This window comes from Dreissena polymorpha, chromosome 6, assembly GCF_020536995.1.
Source record: "Dreissena polymorpha isolate Duluth1 chromosome 6, UMN_Dpol_1.0, whole genome shotgun sequence".
NCBI classification, from domain to species: domain Eukaryota; kingdom Metazoa; phylum Mollusca; class Bivalvia; order Myida; family Dreissenidae; genus Dreissena; species Dreissena polymorpha.
Genome location: NC_068360.1, coordinates 21,156,174 through 21,176,518, shown reverse-complemented (window position 1 = coordinate 21,176,518; position 20,345 = coordinate 21,156,174). Strand labels below are relative to the sequence as shown.

The 20,345-nt window shown below is 36.1% G+C and overlaps 1 protein-coding gene and 1 long non-coding RNA gene across 3 annotated transcripts in view; one reads left to right on the top strand and one right to left on the bottom strand.

Moving 5' to 3' along the window:
• The first annotated feature begins 1,399 nt into the window (after positions 1 to 1,399).
• Positions 1,400 to 4,892, top strand: LOC127835115 (uncharacterized). Of its 2 annotated transcripts, none has more exons than XR_008028355.1 (2): positions 1,400 to 3,415; positions 4,141 to 4,892. It is a non-coding gene; the product is annotated as an uncharacterized LOC127835115 (long non-coding RNA). The 2 variants fall into 2 exon arrangements; XR_008028354.1 differs by having other exon boundaries at positions 1,400 to 3,560.
• Positions 4,893 to 5,561: 669 nt separating this feature from the next.
• The window catches only part of LOC127835487 (uncharacterized), a 199,048-nt gene continuing 184,264 nt past the window's right edge, over positions 5,562 to 20,345 (bottom strand). The window contains exons 22-23 of the mRNA XM_052361930.1: positions 6,317 to 6,367; positions 5,562 to 5,674 (exon numbers count right to left, since the gene is read on the bottom strand). Of these exons, the coding sequence (XP_052217890.1) occupies positions 5,562 to 5,674; positions 6,317 to 6,367 (164 nt within the window). The remainder of the gene's footprint in view (positions 5,675 to 6,316; positions 6,368 to 20,345) is intronic.

Below are 20,345 nucleotides of genomic sequence, written 5' to 3'. Positions count from 1 at the left end.
AAACGGTGACATATTGCTGTTTCACTCGTCAAAATGGCAAGTTCAGAGTGTAAAACGACTTTTAGAAAGTGAACATTATATGCTGCTTATTTTGAGACTCATTCAAAATGCAAACGTTCCCACCGCTATTATTCACCAGCTAACAAACAAAAACCAAACAAAGACAGTTGTTTATCAGAATTTAATTTCCTTCAATATGATTTCCAACACACAATCTATGCTGTGTGAACTCTTTATATCCTCAACACTTATCAATTCATTCACTACCGGATGTACCTTAAAAAAAAGGTAAACATAGTTTAGCACATGGAAATCAATTTGACATTTGATATACACAAATGCTTATTTTATTTGACTGTTGTGTTAAGGGCTCTATGTAGTAGATCATATGCTAGCACACATTTATATTATTTATATACTTCACATTCATTGATTATTATTAGTATTATATTAATATTATATTTCCCTTTTTGTATTTTCAGAATACCATAATGCTTCTAAAGCACCAAAACTGTGGCAACATATTCAGGCTGCTAAGAAGGTGTCAATCAACAAGAGTTACAACTGATTGAATGTGCCTTTATTTTAATAACAATGTTAAATGTGTTGTTATTATTAATACTACTGTTATTAAATCAATTCCTTTAACATACTGTAAATGCTCAGTTTTTGTTTGTATTATAATAACATGATTTTCATTGCCCAAATGAAGCCCCAGTGTGGCGACAACTTTTTAAATTTGGCAAAAGTAAGTGGCGACAACTTTTGAAAGCCTAGAGGGAACCCTGACATCACAATACATAAAATCAGCTCTCCTCCATTGTTTGTGTTTATGACAATGTCATAAAAACTGAATCACAGACTCGATGTTATCACTATGGAAACAAGGTCCCTTAAAACTAAACCACGACCTCAATATCGTGTCTGTGGAAACATGGTCCCTAAATCCGGAATCATAGTCCATTTCCAATACCTAATCACCATCTCGATGACATTGACGTGGAAACAATGTCCCTAAAATATCACTATGGTAACGGCGTGATTTAAGCCAGACCCTAGTCTACAGGGTGGCGGAAACCATGCCTCGCCCGTTGTAGTTTTCCGCCTCCCTAGTCTACATGGCATCATGATGACAACAAGGTCATTAAAGCCTGAACATGGTCCTAATGAAATCAATATGCGAGAATATCACTAGAAAAAGCACATTTAAAATGACAACACTATGGTATCAGGCTCCATAGAACAGGAATCGCATTTCATATGATATCACTAAGGCAACAAGATCACTAGAATTTATCGTCCTCGTCTATTTTTGGGCTGGCAGTCTCAGCTCGACTTGCAGCCCGTCTCTGCATCACCGCTTCCTTGTCCAGCAAGGCTCTCTCTGTGACCTGAGAAAAAAGATAAACATATTGGAAGGAAAAGTTATCAAGCCTTTTGTAAATGGCATGCACAGAGTGAAATTAACCATACATTTTTCCGGGAAAAAAACAAATTAAACTTACTGTTTTATCAAGTATCTTGTAATTTTCCACTTTGTCTGACAGCATGATTCGTTTAATGGTGCGTGGATGGTCCCTGATAAGCCCCGCCTTCCTCATTTCCATATCCACCTTACGTAGGAGTATCTTGCGTGCCGCCACAATCACATGCTGTACGTCGTCCATTAGCCAATCACTCGTGTTCACTCATAGTTCACGTGGGACAATCTGATGATTTGGTCTGGAAACATTTCTGGATGTTCATAAAGTTATTAATACCCAACATACTGCTTTGTGAAATATGTGAGACAGTTATGAAACTAATTGCTGTACTTTGACCTTCCACTTCTTACTATGACCTCGGCTTTAAGGTAGCACGTTTGTGATTGTGCTCGACACAACAACATTTTATAGTGGTTAATTGTGTTACTTATTTTGAAATCTTTAAATTGTTAGGAAATATGAGAGCAGAAAATATCATTCCGACAATGAATTTGACATTCAAGTAAGTATGGTATTGACGTTTATGGCAGCAATGTCTTTTTATGCCTGACACATATTGTAATATAGAATTACGTTTGAGCAAAACTGTTTCAAATTTCTTGAATGCATACTAAAGCAAGAGAATAGACTGGCCCTTTTCGGATAATAAAAAGTTGTATTGCTATTTTTGACCCCAAGGAATTACCTTGATCTATAAAGGTTCGTAAATTTATGTTGTTCTTTTATGCGTCAAACTGTCTCAACATACTAGGCGATTATATTTATTTATTGGTTTTTTACATAAAATGCAGATTAGCTTTAGAATAGACAGGAGGACAACTGGACTGACTGATGGATAATACGATTCCTATTGTTATCAAGTTTTAGAGCGGTCTATTTTCTTTTCTTATTTTCACATCATTGACCTTCACTCCAACCTTTCCAAGCTAAATCAGAGTTATGCTATAAGGTAAATAAAAATATATGTTTGCATGTATTTCAATTTATTGTACTGTTTTTGAGCACACATTTTGTATTATTTTCCGTTACACTTGCAATCCAACTTAACCCATTATGAATGCCATCCAAAGTAAATAACTGTTTATGGTATCTTAATAGTAATATTTATTCTTGATTCAAATAATGGAAATTCCAAATGTCCACCCACTGTAAAATGTTTTCTCTTTGTCATTATATGACCTTTTAGACTGAAGCCAGTCATGTCTGCTTCTACACCATGCATTTATTTAACAGAGTTCATTATTATATGGCTTTCGTTGTATGTGTGTATATTGTTGCAAATATATTCTGATCTATTATAAAATTGTACATTAAGTATTTTTGTTGGTATGTGTAATTTAAATACAAACAAAAGTTCAGCAAAAACATAATTATAGAGATATTTGCTTTCATCATAATTCGGAGTCATTTATTATGATGCTGGTTCTTTCAATTGCATTTTAATAACTGGTAATTATACAAAAAAAGTATTTATAATTATGCTCATTTATTAAGATACTTATCATAAATTTCATTTTGATTATTGAAACGTGTTTATATTCAGTGCATGTATTATGATGGTAATATGGTGTGTGTTTGGTCTTGTATTACTTAAGTGAAAGGTGATTGTAATAGCTTTAAAAGGTTTGCTGTTCTGTTCATATAAAATGCATTTTTAGAATTTGTTATTGCATTATCTTGACATATTATTTTTAATTGATTTTTGATGACTGATGATTGTATTATCAGCCTTGATTTGTATGCCCCCCTTCGAAGAAGAGGGGGTATATTGCTTTGCACATGTCGGTCTGTCGGTCGGTCCGTCCACCAGGTGGTTTCCGGATGATAACTCAATAACGCTTGGGCCTAGGATCATGAAACTTCATAGGTACATTGATCATGACTCGCAGATGACCCCTATTGATTTTCAGGTCACTAGGTCAAAGGTCAAGGTCACGGTGACCCGAAATAGTAAAATGGGGTCCGGATTATAACTCAAGAACACTTAGCCCAAGGATCATGAAACTTAATAGGTAGATTGATCATGACTCGCAGATGACCCCTATTGATTTTCAGGTCACTAGGTCAAAGGTCAAGGTCACAGTGACCCAAAATAGTAAAATTGTTTCCGGATGATAACTCAAGAACGCTTATGCTTAGGATCATGAAACTACATAGGTACATTGATCATGACTCTCAGATGACCACTTTTGATTTTCAGGTCACTAGGTCAAAGGTCAAGGTCACAGTGACCCGAAATAGTAAAATGGTTTCCGGATGATAACTCAAGAATGCTAATGCCTAGGATCATGAAACTTCGTAGGTAGATTGATAATGGCTGGCAGATGACCCCTATTGATTTCCAGGTCACCAGGTCAAAGGTCAAGGTCACCTTGACTAGAAACAGTAAAATGGTTTCTGGATGATAACTCAAGAATGCTTACGCCTAGGATCATTAAACGTCATAGGTACATTGATCATGACTGGCAGATGACCTCTATAGATTTTGAGATCAATAGGTCAAAGGTCAAGTTCACGGTGACCCGAAATAGTAAAATGGTTTCCGGATGATAACTGAAGAACGCTTATTCCTAGGATCATGAAACTTCATAGGTACATTGATCATGACTCGCAGATGACTCCTATTGATTTTCAGGTCACTAGGTCAAAGGTCAAGGTCACGGTGACCCGAAATAGTAAAACGGTTTCCGGATGATAACTCAAGAACGCTTATGGCTAGGATCATGAAACTTCATAGGTACATTGATCATGACTGGCAGATGACCCCTATTGATTTTCAGGTCACTAGGTCAAAGGTCAAGGTCACAGTGACAAAAACATATTCACACAATGGCTGTCACTACAACGGAGAGCCCATATGGGGGGCATGCATGTTTTACAAACAGCCCTTGTTATAAAAACAAGTGGAATGGCTTATACTACTCAAAATTTATGGTTTTGGTGATGTAGAATGTAGCATTTAATTCAGTTATATGTTCTTTGTATAATGATTACCTGTACTTAAAGTTTTGATGAATATATTGATGGATTTTTTTTACACAAAAAGAATGATAATACATAACTATTAAAACAAAACGTGAACATTTGGGCTTTCCAGGGTAACAGCTCCTATCACATTTAATATGTTAATTCCATAAAAAGTAAATAATCTTGAATTTTGTAACTTTTATGATGAATCAATTTGTGAAATTGTTTTAACCAATATATGTTGCTATGCTGTATTTGCAATAATGCTTTTGCAAGTTCAGCAAAACTCAAATAACGTGACTTTATAAAATAACTTTTTTAGTATTATTCACTTACATTGTGGTATACGTCTTCCACAGAGCCCGTCTGTCTGCATAATTGTTTTTGTCTATGAACGTGACTATGTACATCTTGGACATTTTCTGAAATACAATTTATAACAAATTGTTATTTTATGTTTTTTAAAAACTGTTTATAGAAGTTCCTGTATCTACATCATAAACATTGAATCTCAACAAAAACTCGATTGTGTCCAAGACACTGATAAGTCAAAACATGAATCAACACATACAAATAAACCAGTTAGTAAAATATTTTTTTCTTAATTAAAACATCATATTTAAACATGTATATATTTCATACTTACTAGCACATTACAAAAGGCATAAATATGCTTAAATTAGTTGAGCCAAAATTCCTCCCTTTAAAATCACATAGAACTACCGGTGTAACCATTCAGCTGTAAATGTATGAGTGAAAATGACCAGTTCAAGAGCGGTAAAGTACACAACATTTCAGGACGTACCTATATAAACAGGTACAATTGTGCAAACAAACCGACAAACGTAGTTATAGAGCCGCAGACAAGTGCAATGCCTTATGCCCCAAACTTTGTTGGTGTGTAAACAAACTAATTCTCAAACGTTAGTTCCAACATTTGGCTATTCAGATACACATAGGAATTTCTACATAAATTAACATATTGGTAGATTTGTTTCAAATCTTCAGGATTCTTAATATTGCAAATAATGAGGGGCATATACAAGATAATGCAAAATTCAGTAAACTCATTTGTTGTTATTTATTGTACAAGTTGAATGTTGGTAAGAATTACCCTTGCAACAGGACCAGGTGTATTCGGCCTTCAAAGCTGACCACTGTACAGTCAGTGGATAGGGGCAGATCTAGAAGGGTCTCATCAATAATACAGCCGTTGAAGCGATCTGTATATATAAAATACATGTGTGTCCATACCTGATGTCATACAGCCATGATAATGAAATATTCATAATGGAAAGTTACACGCATACGTGCAATACATCAATCAACACATGGTGGATGTAAACATAAATAAAGAAGCTTGAAATAGATTGTTTTCATATTTTATTTTTTTAATGTTAAAAAAATAAAACTTTACTACATCAAATTGTTTTGCATTTCATTAGAAAACAATTAAAACCCTACATGACAGTTATTTATATTTTGATTATTGTATCCAACCAAAAGTATATAGCACATCGGAGACTGTCAAATCATGCCCTGACTATTGATATCCTAGGAAATTTAAATATTTTTTCTCTTTGAGTATTTTTATGTTGGTTTAAAGGTGATATGGGTTTGTTTAGTTTATAAATAAAGCTGAACAAGTAAAACACCTGTTACAATCATTTCAGTAAAACAGTTAAATTTACAAACCCACAATGAGCTATATTACAACCTACCCCATACGCCCTTTTGTTTCCTACTCTCCATTGCATCATTATCATCATAATTTGTAAGTTTCAAACCTTTCCTAAGACAGTGTCTGCACCTACAAATGAATAAACTAAACCACAATTCACTACATTCAGCCAAGCCCCACCCACCAGTGTCTTCCTCTTTCTCCTCCTGCTCATCATCAGCACTTGGTAATGGACCTTTCCTGACAACAGTCTGCCCCGAGAATAGTGATATACAGCGAATGCGATTGTTGAACATGATGAATATATAGTCAGAGCCTGAAGTTCCCAAAACTCGAGTCACCTGAACAGAAAAGCATACATATTGCCATGTTAGTTTCATAACCAAATATCATCAGTAAGTTCCTGTATCTACCTCATAAACATTGAATCTCAACAAAAGCTCGATTGTGTCTAAGACACTGATAAATCAAAACATGTATCAACACATACAAATAAACCAGTTAGTAAAATATTTTTTTCTTAATTAAAACATCATCTTTAAACATTAAAACATCAGGAAACAAGACATTTGCTTGACAGAAACACGATGCCCCCTATTGCGCCGCTTTGAAGCCATATATTTGACCTTTGACCTTGAAGCATGATCTTGACCTTTCACCACTCAAAATGTGCAGCTCCATGAGATGCACATGCATGCCAAATATTAAGTTGCTTAATATATATCTTCAATAATGCAAAAGTTATTGCAAAACTTTTACCAATGTTAAAGTTTTGGAAAACACACAATGAATGAATGAATGACTGACAAACAGACAGGCCTAAAACAATATACCCCCGATCTTTCGATCCGGGGGAATACAAATATAGTAATGTACTTAGTAATGTACTTAGTAATGTACTTAGTAATGTACTTAATATTGTACTATGTTATCAATATACCCCCGATCTTTCGATCCGGGGGCATAAAAATATAGTAATGTACCTAGTAATGAACTATGTTATCAACAGATCATTTTTTCATAATAAGTCAAAATTAAATCAAGGTTCGATAAGTTAAAATGTATATATTTGGAATGGTAATAAGAAACAAATGTGTAAGTACTGAAGTGATGTTGAAAGGAGAGTTGGCAAAAAATTTTAAATCCTCTTAACCTGTTACTGAGGTTCAAAAACACAGGACAATCACTACGTTTATCCCGCATCTAAAATTTATGAAAGAATACAAATATATGTATTGGAACAGCAAACTTATTTAGTGTCAAAGAACAAACCATTTGATACATTTCTTGAAAATTAGGGAATTGATTAGGCGTTTGTATGAAAAAAATACCTTAACATTTTAAATAGTTGGGAAATCTCTTTCAGCATGTAAATAATATATTTAATGCGTCACTTGTAAAACTGTGAAACATAATTTGCGGAATGGAAAACTTCCAAAAAGGTCAGCTTTCGAGTAGCAAGTAAGCGGCGTAGCATAAGTACAGGTTGGCATAGGTACCAGAGGGCATAAATTCGATTTTGTCTAAAATATTGTAAGGGCATGTGGCCTGGGAGGCATACGCCCCATATATTGCGACTGCCATTTGAATAAACCCAAACTTTTAAAGTTTTAAACTGCATGTTAAACAGATCTGCATTTTAATAATTTAACTACAAGAATATCTTATTTTCCTCAACGTTTTTTTAACTACTCATTGAACTGACCGAAAATTTTACTACATGAATATTCCATTTTCATCAAGAGTTTAACAACTCATATATAGAAAAATTATCCACAGGAATTTCCCATTTCAAACATGGGCTATTATGACTACCGAAGTTGCTGCAAGGCAAGGTGAGATGAACACTCACGTCACATGATATGATGGTCCTTTTCATCATGGTGTTGTACTCCTGCACGGACACTGGCAGCTTTTTCCTGAAGTCACGCAGTGTCATCTCTCTTAGATCCACAATGAACACTGTGAAATTTGGGCCTGAAATGTTGTTATCAAATTAAAAAGAACGGACTTTGCTCTTCCATTTATTAGAGTATACGTTATTTGGACCTAAACTAATTCCTTGGTACACACACGTGTTTCTGTTATGTGTACCTAGCTCAAATTAATATTTGCAAACGGATTCAAATAGGCTGTATGTTGTGGTTATGGTGTCTGCCTATCAATCAGGAGGTCGTGGGTTCGAGCCCCAATAGTTCCAGGAAACGGACTGGAGAGCGTTTCAAATAAGGCTTTCGATGCAATTGAGCTAAAATAAAATAGGTTTAAACTAAACTGGCTCAAGATTAAGGTGATTAGTATTCACCTGAAAATACAAAACCATCAATTTACCATTAATGGCAATATAATTTAATTTTTTTTAATCAAAACCTTTTTTTGAAGTTTTAGTTACAGAAATGAAGGGCTAAGAATTTCAGATGTTTATTCGAAACGATATATTTTCTGCTGCTCAACCTATTCCAATCACGTCTCTGACCTTGAGGTGGGTATGCATTGAACAACAAGATGACAATCAGCTCTGTACTGGTGGGAGAACCTACCACTCGAACAATACGTGAATGAAAGAATTACATTAATTTAATTAGGTGAACAGGAAAAATATTTGGATTTAAAATGTAAATGGGTAATAAAAAACCTTTGAGGAACTGTACAAATTATTAGCATTGTAATTTCTTGTACTTTTCTCAGGGAGCTGCACATTTTGCGTAGTGAAAGGTCAAGGTCATCCTCCAAGGTCAAGGTAAAAGGTAAAATTTTGCAATATTAAAGATAGCAACTCGATATTTGGCATGCATGCGTATCTCATGGAGCTGCACATTTTGAGTGGTGAAAGGTCATAGTCATCCTTGAATGTCAAAGATCAAGGCCAAAGGTCAAAATTTGCAATATTGAAGATAGCAACTCAATATTTGGCATGCATGCGTATCTCATTAAGCTGCACATTTTAAGTGGTGGAAGGTCAATGTCATCCTTCAAGGTCAAAGGTCAAGGTCAAATTGTGCAATATTGAAGATATCAACTTGATATTTGGCATACATGCGTATATCATGTAGCTGCACATTTTGAGTGGTTAAAGGTCAAGGTCATCCTGCAAGGCCAAAGTTCAAATTTCGCGATATTGAAGATAGCAACTCGATATTTGGCATGCATGCGTATCTCATGGAGCTGCACATTTTGAGTGGTGAAATGTCAATGTCATCCTTCAAGGTCAAAGGTCAAATTTTGCAATATTGATGATAGCAACTCGATATTTGGCATGCATGCGTATCCCATGGAGCTGCACATTTTGAGTGGTGAAATGTCAAGGTCAATGTCATCTTTCAAGGTCAAAGATATAGCTTCAAAGCGTCGCAGAAGTGGGCATTGTGTTTCACGAACACAGCTCTTACAACACTTACAACACCTACCTTACATACCACAATGGACTCCACCCAAATCATTCCCCGCCCGCACCCCAGAATCCCCCCACCTGAAATTTTGTTTTTCCTTTTTTTTCTTAGTTTTGAAATATCATCTAATAAATGACCACACAGCCACATAATTCCCCCTCTCCACCACCCCACACACAATTTTTTTTAAACATAGTAAAAACACAAATTTTAATTTTTATTATTTTATTTTTGAAAGACCGTCCAACCATCACACCCAAGCTATTGCTATCAAACTTGAAATATAATCTTTTTAGTTTGTTTAATGTCTTTACAAATGTTCAATAGATTGTGGAAAATATACTTGAACTCAGAATCGTCTATAATGTACCACTTTTTAAAACATACGCGATTAATATGTTTCAATTATGGCCCTATTCCAGTTAGAATATGACTATATTACCTTGACCTTATTGAATATGAACAATTTCCCCTTTATACTGTTAGCACTCGAAAAGTCGAGCGTGCTGTCTTCTTACAGCTCTTGTTTTTATAGTTGTCAACTGCATTCATTTGAAATCACGGCTGTCAGTCTACCGACTCAGGGATAGCACACTTTAGCGAGTAGCGGATAACAACCATACTATACTCAGAGTGGGGGGGAAACGGTTTAAGAAAAAAAATATTTGAGTCGCGTTCTGAGAAAACTGGGCATAATGCATGTGCGTAAAATGTCGTCGCAGATTAGCCTGTGCAATCCGCACAGGCTAATCAGGGACGACACTTACCGCTTAAACTAGATTTTTGGTAAAAAGTGACTTCCTTTAAACGAAAAATACCATTAAAGCGAAAAGTGTCGTCCCTGATTAGCCTGTGCGGACTACACAGGCTAATCTGGGTTGACACTGTACGCATTTTGCGAAATTTTCACAAAACAAGACACATTACATTTCTAATCCCCGGACAAGTTTTGTGTCTGGGCCAGTTATCGAACCTGCAATCTTCGGATTTGTAGCTCAACGCATTACCAACGAAAATAGCCGGCCCGCAAAATTTATTAACATTTTGTACTTGTAAAAAAGGTATACTGAAAGCAAAATGGAAAGCCGAAATGGACACATGGAATTTTGTTTATGGGTGAACGATGTGTCCATGTGGCATATGAAACGATTTAAATATCCTTTTGTGCATGTGTCGCGTATAACTGGAAAACTTCTTTTTATGCGTTTTTGGTGCATTTTTCCAACGATATTGGAGGTTGAAATCAAAAGTAGACTATAGCGTTTGGATCATTTTAAAGGCTGTTGTTTTTGACATTCTAAGCCTACCTTGATATCTTAACAACGACAAAGTAGAAGCCTGTAAGTCTCTATTTATCAACGTTTAATCGACTTTATTTACCTGAATGTTTTAATTTAAAAATTGACCATACCCCGTTAAACGGATACTGATAGATTGCATTATCATTTTAGATTAAGAAAATAATGCTAAAACAGAATATGGCAAAAAAAATGTTGGCAACGTTTCGAGATTGTGTTTGAAAGTTTGAAAATTGCCACTCTGCGGAAGCTGAATTTGTATGAGAGACTCTCAGAAAGAATGAAATATCCGTATTCAAATAACACTTTGCTTCACTCGTCCGCTGTATTTCAGAAAGGACTGTACTTGCACGAGATAGGGCACGCCATTGGTCTCGTGCACGAGCACCAGCTCCCCAACAGAGACCAGTACATCGAGATCCTCTACCAGAACGTGCAGCCGAGCATGCGCATCTGGTTCAATAAATATTCCGCACAGGAAGTGGACCAGCTGAAAGTGGACTATGAATATTTATCTGTGATGCATTATGGGATAACTGTGAGGGTTATTTTAAGATTAATATCTGCTCGAAGCTTTACAATTGATCTTCCATCGACAAAACATGTGTATTGTTTTATAGTTGCATACAGTTTTTGAAAATAATTTCAGAATCTTAATCTCCGCAATTTAAGGCGTATATGCACTAAAAACTGTATTTCATGCGATATTGTTCTTTTCGAAGCAACCATAAATTGAGCTTATACAAATAATACTAACCGGATTTTTAGTGTTTCAATAGCTTGTATTGAATTTTTCGCATGTTACTTTGTAAAATATGTTCGTATTGCTGCAGGCGTTTTCATCGGATGGTAAATCGCAAACTATTACAGCTCTGCACCCCGATAAGGAAAGCTCCATTGGTCGCGTGTACCGGAAGGAACTATCTTTTACTGACGTCAAGATAGTCAACCTCATGTATCAATGCGCAAGTAAGTTATGTTCAGCGATATTTTTGTTTTAAGAATCCGCGAGTAAAATAAAATTAGTTTGATGTTTATTACATATTTTCCGTTCTAAGTATAAAATTGATTTAATATGCGTCAGTCGTTTAATGGAACTTTTTTGTGAAGATTGCTCACTGTGTAAACGGTATATATAGGCGACTTAATACAACGGGATAGAAACACTGGCATATTGATAAATAAAAATATAGTGGATAGCAGCATTTTAAAACTTAGCAATAATATTCGGACGGAAATGTAAACCCAAAATTTATGACATATTCTTTTGGTCGATCATTCACCGATAAATATAAAAAATAACTATAATAATAATATGGGAAAAGGAGCTTAGTGAAACGGATTACACAGAATGTGATTTTTTTAAATTTATTATTTAGTCAGCACATTACAACAAAAAAATCCGCTTTTGCGTAACCTTAGCCTGGGGTCGACAAATACTACTAACTTGACTAATTTTCCCTAAACGTTAAAGTGGCCGCAATCAGAATGTCTACATATTAACCACTCTCACTCCAAGTGGCCGCAATCAGAATGCCTACATATTAACCACTCTCACTCCAAGTGGCCGCAATCAGAATGCCTACATATTAACCACTCTCACTCCAAGTGGCCGCAATCAGAATGCCTACATATTAACCACTCTCACTCCAAGTGGTCGCTATCAGAATGCCTACATATTAACCACTCTCACTCCAAGTGGCCGCAATCAGAATGCCTATATATTAACCACCCTCACTCCAAGTGGCCGCAATCAGAATGCCTACATATTAACCACTCTCACTCCAAGTGGCCGCAATCAGAATGTCTACACATTAACCACTCTCACTCCAAGTGGCCGCAATCAGAATGCCTACATATTAACCACTCTCACTCCAAGCGTCCGCAATCAGAATGCCTACATATTAACCACTCTCACTTAAAGTGGCCGCAATCAGAATGCCTACATATTAACCACTCTCACTCCAGAACAATGTGACAGCTCCATCGTCTGTAACAACGGTGGCTACGTGGACCAGAATTGCAAGTGCATCTGTCCCGATGGCTCCGACTCCTGCTCCAAGGCCAAACAAGACGACAAAGATGGTACGAGTCCCGCAACCTGTATCGACATATGTTTCATTATTATGTACTTGATCACGTTTGCATGTGCAATCTATACTTGGAATGTAATTTAAGTTATTTCTTGAACCCGGTTCAATCATTCTTCATACTAGTAAATTATAATGTTATAGGGAAAACACTATACCACTGGAGAGCAAAAGACGTATATCCGCAAAGCAAGTATATAACATTTCACTTATTTCACAAATTGATCTTTTGGTTTTAGGCGAGTGCTTAAATTCTAAAGAATTCCTATAAGACAATGGCATTGTTCTCGTTCTCTAGGCGAGTGCTTTAACGCCCACGAGAGTTGGCAATGTGCCGTGTGGGCGAACCAGGGCAAGTTCCAGCGGAACCCCCGGTTCATGCTGGAGAGCTGCAAGAAGGCGTGTAGGCTATGTGGCAACGAGAAACATGACAACGGTAATGATTGTGTTATAGTTTATTAAGAAGGCTTTCGCGAATAGTTTACGTTTTGTTATCTCTATTATATGCAATATTAATTTATATTAAATAATACTGCTAATTTTGTCCATTGACTTAGTCCGTTTAAATATTTTATTCGTTTGATGCGTCTCATTAAATATTTAATCTTACCCTATACCGACGTATAAGCCACAACTTTTAATCAGACCAACAAATAGGTTATCAGCGTGTCCCATATGGAAACACTGATTATGTAAGCCTATGGTTCTTTACGACGACGTAATTGTATTCCATTTTCTATGGAAGCATATATGGTACACCCTGATGCTGTCATAATGTCAACATTTTATGACGGCATGATATGAAAAAGGTGTCATGACGTAAAACAAATAACTCATCGTGTCGACTAAAACTATGATGGCAAGTCATTTTCACAACAGCAGGACGCAAACAATTATGTTGATTTGTCGACTTAGATCATGTAGACCGAATTTTTTTTTTCGAAAAAAGCCAGAAACATTTACGTCGAGACTTTAACTTAATGTCGTTATGGCGAATACAATTAAGTGGGAAAAAGCTGCAATACTATGTCGAAATATCATGTTATTTCACAGTAAGTCGATACACATTAATCCGGCATTACCATATTATTGGGGTGTATCATATACGCTTCCGTAATTTTCAGCCCCAGCTTTTTCTCATGGTTTTAAAAACCTTGAATATTTGTCGCGTACACATACTCATGCTATGCTATTGCATTTCCACAACGCTGACATGATGTTGTCTCATTTTCAGGCCTACATATTGTTGTTGGTTTATTTATAACTATGATTATGATGTCATTTAGTAAAATTTGCAGGCTCACATTTGTATTTGTGTTTTTGATATTCAACCAGTATTATCACGTAATTTTGTCGTTTTATTTCCGGCTAGGCATTTTTTCTCGTAAGCTCGCCCGAACACAACGTTCTAATGGTGAGCTATTAAGAAACCGCGATGGACGTCGTCCCTTATAGCGGCCATGCATGCGCGAGCGCGTGCGTCCGTCAGCATTTCCTTCAAAAAATATATCCTCCTAAACTTTGACGAAACATCTCTGGAGTTGACATTGACTGGTCCTCTATGAAAATGGTTTAATTGAGCCTTGTTCTGAGAAAACTGGGCTTAATACATGTGCGTAAAGTGTCATTCCAGGTTAGCCTGTGCAGTCCGCACAGGCTAATCAGGGACGACACTTTCCGCCTAAACTTGTTTTATAGTAAGGAGCGACTTCCTTGAAACTAAAAATACAATAAAAGCGGAAAGTGTCGTCCCTTATTAGCCTGTGCGGACTGCACAGGCTAATCTGGGACGACACTTTACGCACATGCATTATGCCCAGTTTTCTCAGAACACGACTTAATTAAAAATTAAGCTACAGGGCCCTACACGTTTTTTAAAGAAAACTTGAAAACGACGTCTCCTCTGAAAGCTCAATGCCCACATTAATACTTGATTAGAAGCGTCGTTTTTTGGTCTTCTAGATAGTTTGTTCAAATATTTGCCTTAGGATGAAAACTTGCTCCGCGAGGAGGGTCTCCAGTTTTGCATGTACTAATATAAGCTATACAGTTCAAAAACTTCTTGTCTGAAACCGGGAAGCAAAAGGCTAACGTATTTGGTATAAAACATCATTTAAAGGTTCTCTAAAATTATGCCAACGGAGTCAAAACTGTCCCTGCCCCGGGGTTCATCAGTTTTAGTAATCATAAAAATCTTTTTCTGTGAAACATCAAAACCCAAGGCATTCATATTTGACAAGTAGCCTATCCTAGAGGTTCTTTATAAAGATTGTTCACAGTATGCCCTTAAGGTTAAAAAATTTGCATCTGGGACCATATATTTAAATAATATAAAATAAATACCTTTAAACATCACATTGTCTACAACCAAAACGTTTAATGTTTGTCATGTAGCAGAATATTGAGTTCTTCTATAGAGTTTGTTAAAAGTATGCCCCTTGGGTTAAAATTGCTCCGCTCTGGGGTCACCAGTTTTGCATCGACTAAGGAAAAACGTTAACAATCTTCTTGTCTGATACCGCAAAGCCAAAGGCTTTTATAATTGGTGTGTTACATCATCTAGTCATACTCAACAAAGTTCCTTCAAAGAATGCCAATGTGGTAAAACTGGAAACGGCACCTGTTTAACATAGAATTATATAGAGGATACCTCTAAAAATTAAATGCTTTCCTAACTTGTATGAGCGTCAAAGAATCATCATGTTCCTTTTCGGATGACCAAGAATATGACGCCATCGCGTCTGATTTTCAGGTTCACATATTGCCCTCTGGACATGGCAGTGGTTATGTAGATTTGCGAGCATATGTCCACAGAACTGGACAGTAGGCGAATACATGCGCCACATCCCGTGTAGGATACTAATCACCAACTAAAGCGAATGTTGAATACATGCGCCACATCCCGTGTAGAATACTAATCACCAACTAAAGCGAATGTTGAATACATGCGCCACATCCCGTGTAGAATACTAATCACCAACTTAAAGCGAATGTTGAATACATGCGCCACATCCCGTGTAGAATACTAATCACCAACTTAAAGCGAATGTTAAATACATGCGCCACATCCCGTGTAGAATACTAATCACCAACTAAAGCGAATGTTGAATACATGCGCCACATCCCGTGTAGAATACTAATCACCAACTTAAAGCGAATGTTGAATACATGCGCCACATCCCGTGTAGGATACTAATCACCAACTAAAGCGAATGTTGAATACATACGCCACATCCCGTGTAGAATACTAATCACCAACTAAAGCGAATGTTGAATACATGCGCCACATCCCGTGTAGAATACTAATCACCAACTAAAAGCGAATGTTGAATACATGCGCCACATCCCGTGTAGAATACTAATCACCAACTAAAGCGAATGTTGAATACATGCGCCACATCCCGTATAGAATACTAATCACCAACTAAACCGAATGTTGAATACATGCGCCACATCCCGTGTAGAATACTAATCACCAACTAAAGCGAATGTTGAATACATGCGCCACATCCCGTGTAGAATACTAATCACCAACTAAAGCGAATGTTGAATACATGCGCCACATCCCGTGTAGGATACTAATCACCAACTAAAGCGAATGTTGAATACATGCGCCACATCCCGTATAGAATACTAATCACCAACTAAAGCGAATGTTGAATACATGCGCCACATCCCGTGTAGAATACTAATCACATACTTAAAGCGAATGTTGAATACATGCACCACATCCCGTATAGAATACTAATCACCAACTAAAGCGAATGTTAAATGCATGCGCCACATCCCGTATAGAATACTAATCACCAATTAAAAGCGAATGTTGAATACATGCGCCACATCCCGTGTAGAATACTTATCACCAACTTAAAGCGAATGTTGAATACATGCGCCACATCCCGTGTAGAATACTAATCACCAACTAAAGCGAATGTTGAATACATGCGCCACATCCCGTGTAGGATACTAATCACCAACTAAAGCGAATGTTGAATACATGCGCCACATCCCGTATAGAATACTAATCACCAACTAAAAGCGAATGTTGAATACATGCGCCACATCCCGTGTAGGATGCTAATCACCAACTAAAGCGAATGTTGAATACATGCGCCACATCCCGTATGGAATACTAATCACCAACTTAAAGCGAATGTTAAATACATGCGCCACATCCCGTGTAGAATACTAATCACCAACTAAAGCGAATGTTGAATACATGCGCCACATCCCGTGTAGAATACTAATCACCAACTAAAGCGAATGTTGCACTTTTTAAAATGTTTTTTTTTCTTTTCAATACAAATGCTTCATGCTTGTCAACAATGCACTGTAGATTTAGGTTTCCATAGAATATAACACCATATAAGCTTCGTAACAATGGATATTCATGAGTATTGCATATGATATGTGACTGTACCCATGTTATTCAAACGCGACAAAGTTAACATTCAAAGTTCCCGCTTACATGCTTGCATCTAACTTAGCTTTAGAATATCCCAATTCCAGGGTGCCGGATCAACGGGTTTTCAGGGGTTTACACACGGGCTGACAGAATGTAAACACGACGTTAAGAAATTTATATATGCAAATATCTCAAGTTATTGAAATACCTTTGCAAACACTTTTAGTGCATAAAAGACAGTTTTTCTTTCAGTTTGTGCCGATATCTTACGGTTTAAGAATTAATCCTTGAATACGTCTTAAATCAGTATCAAAATTTCACGTTGCGTGAAGCGTAACCGTGTAGTACACAACATTTTTTAACAAGAACATAGGCTTATTAAATAAAGTTATTCCGATGTATTTCACATTGCCATTAGCAGCATACAAATCTGTCTGTTAAGCACTAGTTGAAATTCTTAAGAAAAATGGACTTAAACATCGATGTGTTTACATCCATTAACGTTTAATTGGGGACCCAACAAAGTTACGTGATCCTGCACCCTGATTCCTATTTAACGTTACGTACATCTGTCAGCAATATAGAGTGACACGCCAGTTCCACGTTACTAATTAAAAATTGATAATGATATTAGTAGATGCATTCTAACGAAATTATTGCACATATACATGTTGAATGTTGTTACATACGATGCTACTGACCGGAAAGTAACATATTTCTTGTACATAATCAATACAATATATAACTAACATTAATAAAGCTTGTGTCAACGGATTGGGGCTTTCATCGGTTTTTCATTAATAGAGATTTTACTTTACTCAAACGTATCTTTCCAATAGCAACATTTAGTCTTTCTATTCAGATGTATGTAAGATTATTAATGGGATCAAGTCATTTTTGCAATTTTTCAATTGTTGCAATTATACAAAAAAAAACTCATGTTATTAAAGTCACCAATTTTTAGTGGGCTTTACTAAACTAGATCTAGACTAACAATCAGCTATGCTACTAATATTGTCTATTGCATTTGGTATGTTTCGGATAAACAATATACAAAAGATGTGTTATTTTACCTAAACTTCATTCGTTTCCATTTAAAACAGGAGAACACTTATTAAATCAAAGATGGTTCGTGTATGTTAGTTCTCATCTAATATAAAATATATAAGCTAAATTTAAGATGTTTAACGTCAATGAATAACAATCAAAGTATTTAAACTTACGAAAATATGGTCCATATTGGCCTTCATGTTTACTTTAGATTCTAAAGTAAACACGAAGACCAATATTGACCATATTTTTGCAAGTCAACTTCTTGATAATGTCACATTCAATTCCAGTATTAAACCGATACCTGCGCCTTTAGTTATATTATGATTGATAATTGTTTTCGTTGGAAGTCGTAAAAAAGAAGGAGCAGATCTGAGCATAAGTAAATAACGTTTGATTTCGAAAATTATACGAATCTGTATTTCAATATATCATTATATCGTTTTCATTATATGTATTGCATTGAGCACTTATACTTTAAGTGCTGTTCACCTTTCATGTTCATATAATTTGGATTAATTAAGTCTTTATATTCAAAACTTTACCACAATCTTGTCGGTCGGTATTGTGTATATCATTGAAACTTCCATCCCCGGCATATAATTTTCTGTGGTAATGACCTCATACATCGTTCTATCCAACAGCGACATGCAAAGACAACTACGAGAGCTCCAAGTGTGACGTATGGAAGGAGCAGGGTGAGTGCATAGTCAACAGCGAATGGATGCACAAGCACTGCAAAAAGACATGCAACGCATGCGCAAGCTCGGGACCGGACCCGGATGGTAGGTTACCGAATACTTAACTACTCAATAAGTTATTTTTATTGCTTGTTTTTATGGATTGGATTTGATTTTTTTAATAAGGCCTTTATATTACACACTGGTATAGCACGAATTTTACAGAACGAAAGTTTGCAAAAAATATATTTGATATTAATTTGATATTTAAAAAAAAAAACATTAATTAATCCTGGACGAATTTGAAAATCTAGAGAACCTTTTGGATAGGAATTTGAAAGAAGTGACTTGAATACTGAAAAAAGAAAAAAAACACGCCTTTCGATTGAGTTTTAGTGGACCGAACGACCAAATATCTGACCAATCATATTATCGTTCCGTAATTGGTATTCGCATATCATTGCTACCTTTAAATGTGTTTCGGCGGCGTGTGTTACTTAAGAAGTAATTCGTGTACGTTATAGTTTGTTGCCGAATAAACTTCCGGCCGTGGGTTATTCGACAATAAACTATAACGTACACTTATTATTTCGATTCTAACACGGTTTCTACTAAAGATTTATACAATGTATCTTATTTTTCTTGTGTACTATTTAATGTGAAGTTCCGCCCATAAAAATAAATTTCGGCTGTTCTGTCGATTACCGACTTTCAGTAATAAAATACCGGATTATTATGCTGGTGGAAAATGTATCGGCACGTTACGTTTAGTTACAGCGCGAGCTTTCAGTGTATAAGCTCCGCCCATAATTATTGCAGAATAACCCAGACGATTTTCTTCTTTTTTTATATGAAATTTTGCACGTGCCGTGTTAGAATAATGGACAAATGACTTGTCGGCACCTTAAGTGAACCCTTTATGATTGAGTCTTTATTTATTGCAGTGAACTGCTCAAACAAGCACACAAATGCGGGGGAGTGCGAGAAATGGGCGGCGGAAGGGGAGTGCCAGATAAACCGAGTCTGGATGCCCGAGAACTGCCGGAAGTCTTGTCACATGTGCGGTAAAAGCGTCGTCGTCATCACAACCACACACGAACCTGATTACAGTAGGTTAAAGAGCGTTAGTTTATATCCATAACGCCCCTTAATTTAGTCATAATTTATATTTGCAAGCCGTTTTAAGAATTATTTTTTTTTAATATAAATGTATTGTGTCAAATTGAACGAAGCATAGTAAGTTAAACGTTACAGTGTATCGAAAAACATATGATATGTACTAGAATATAAATAAATGATTA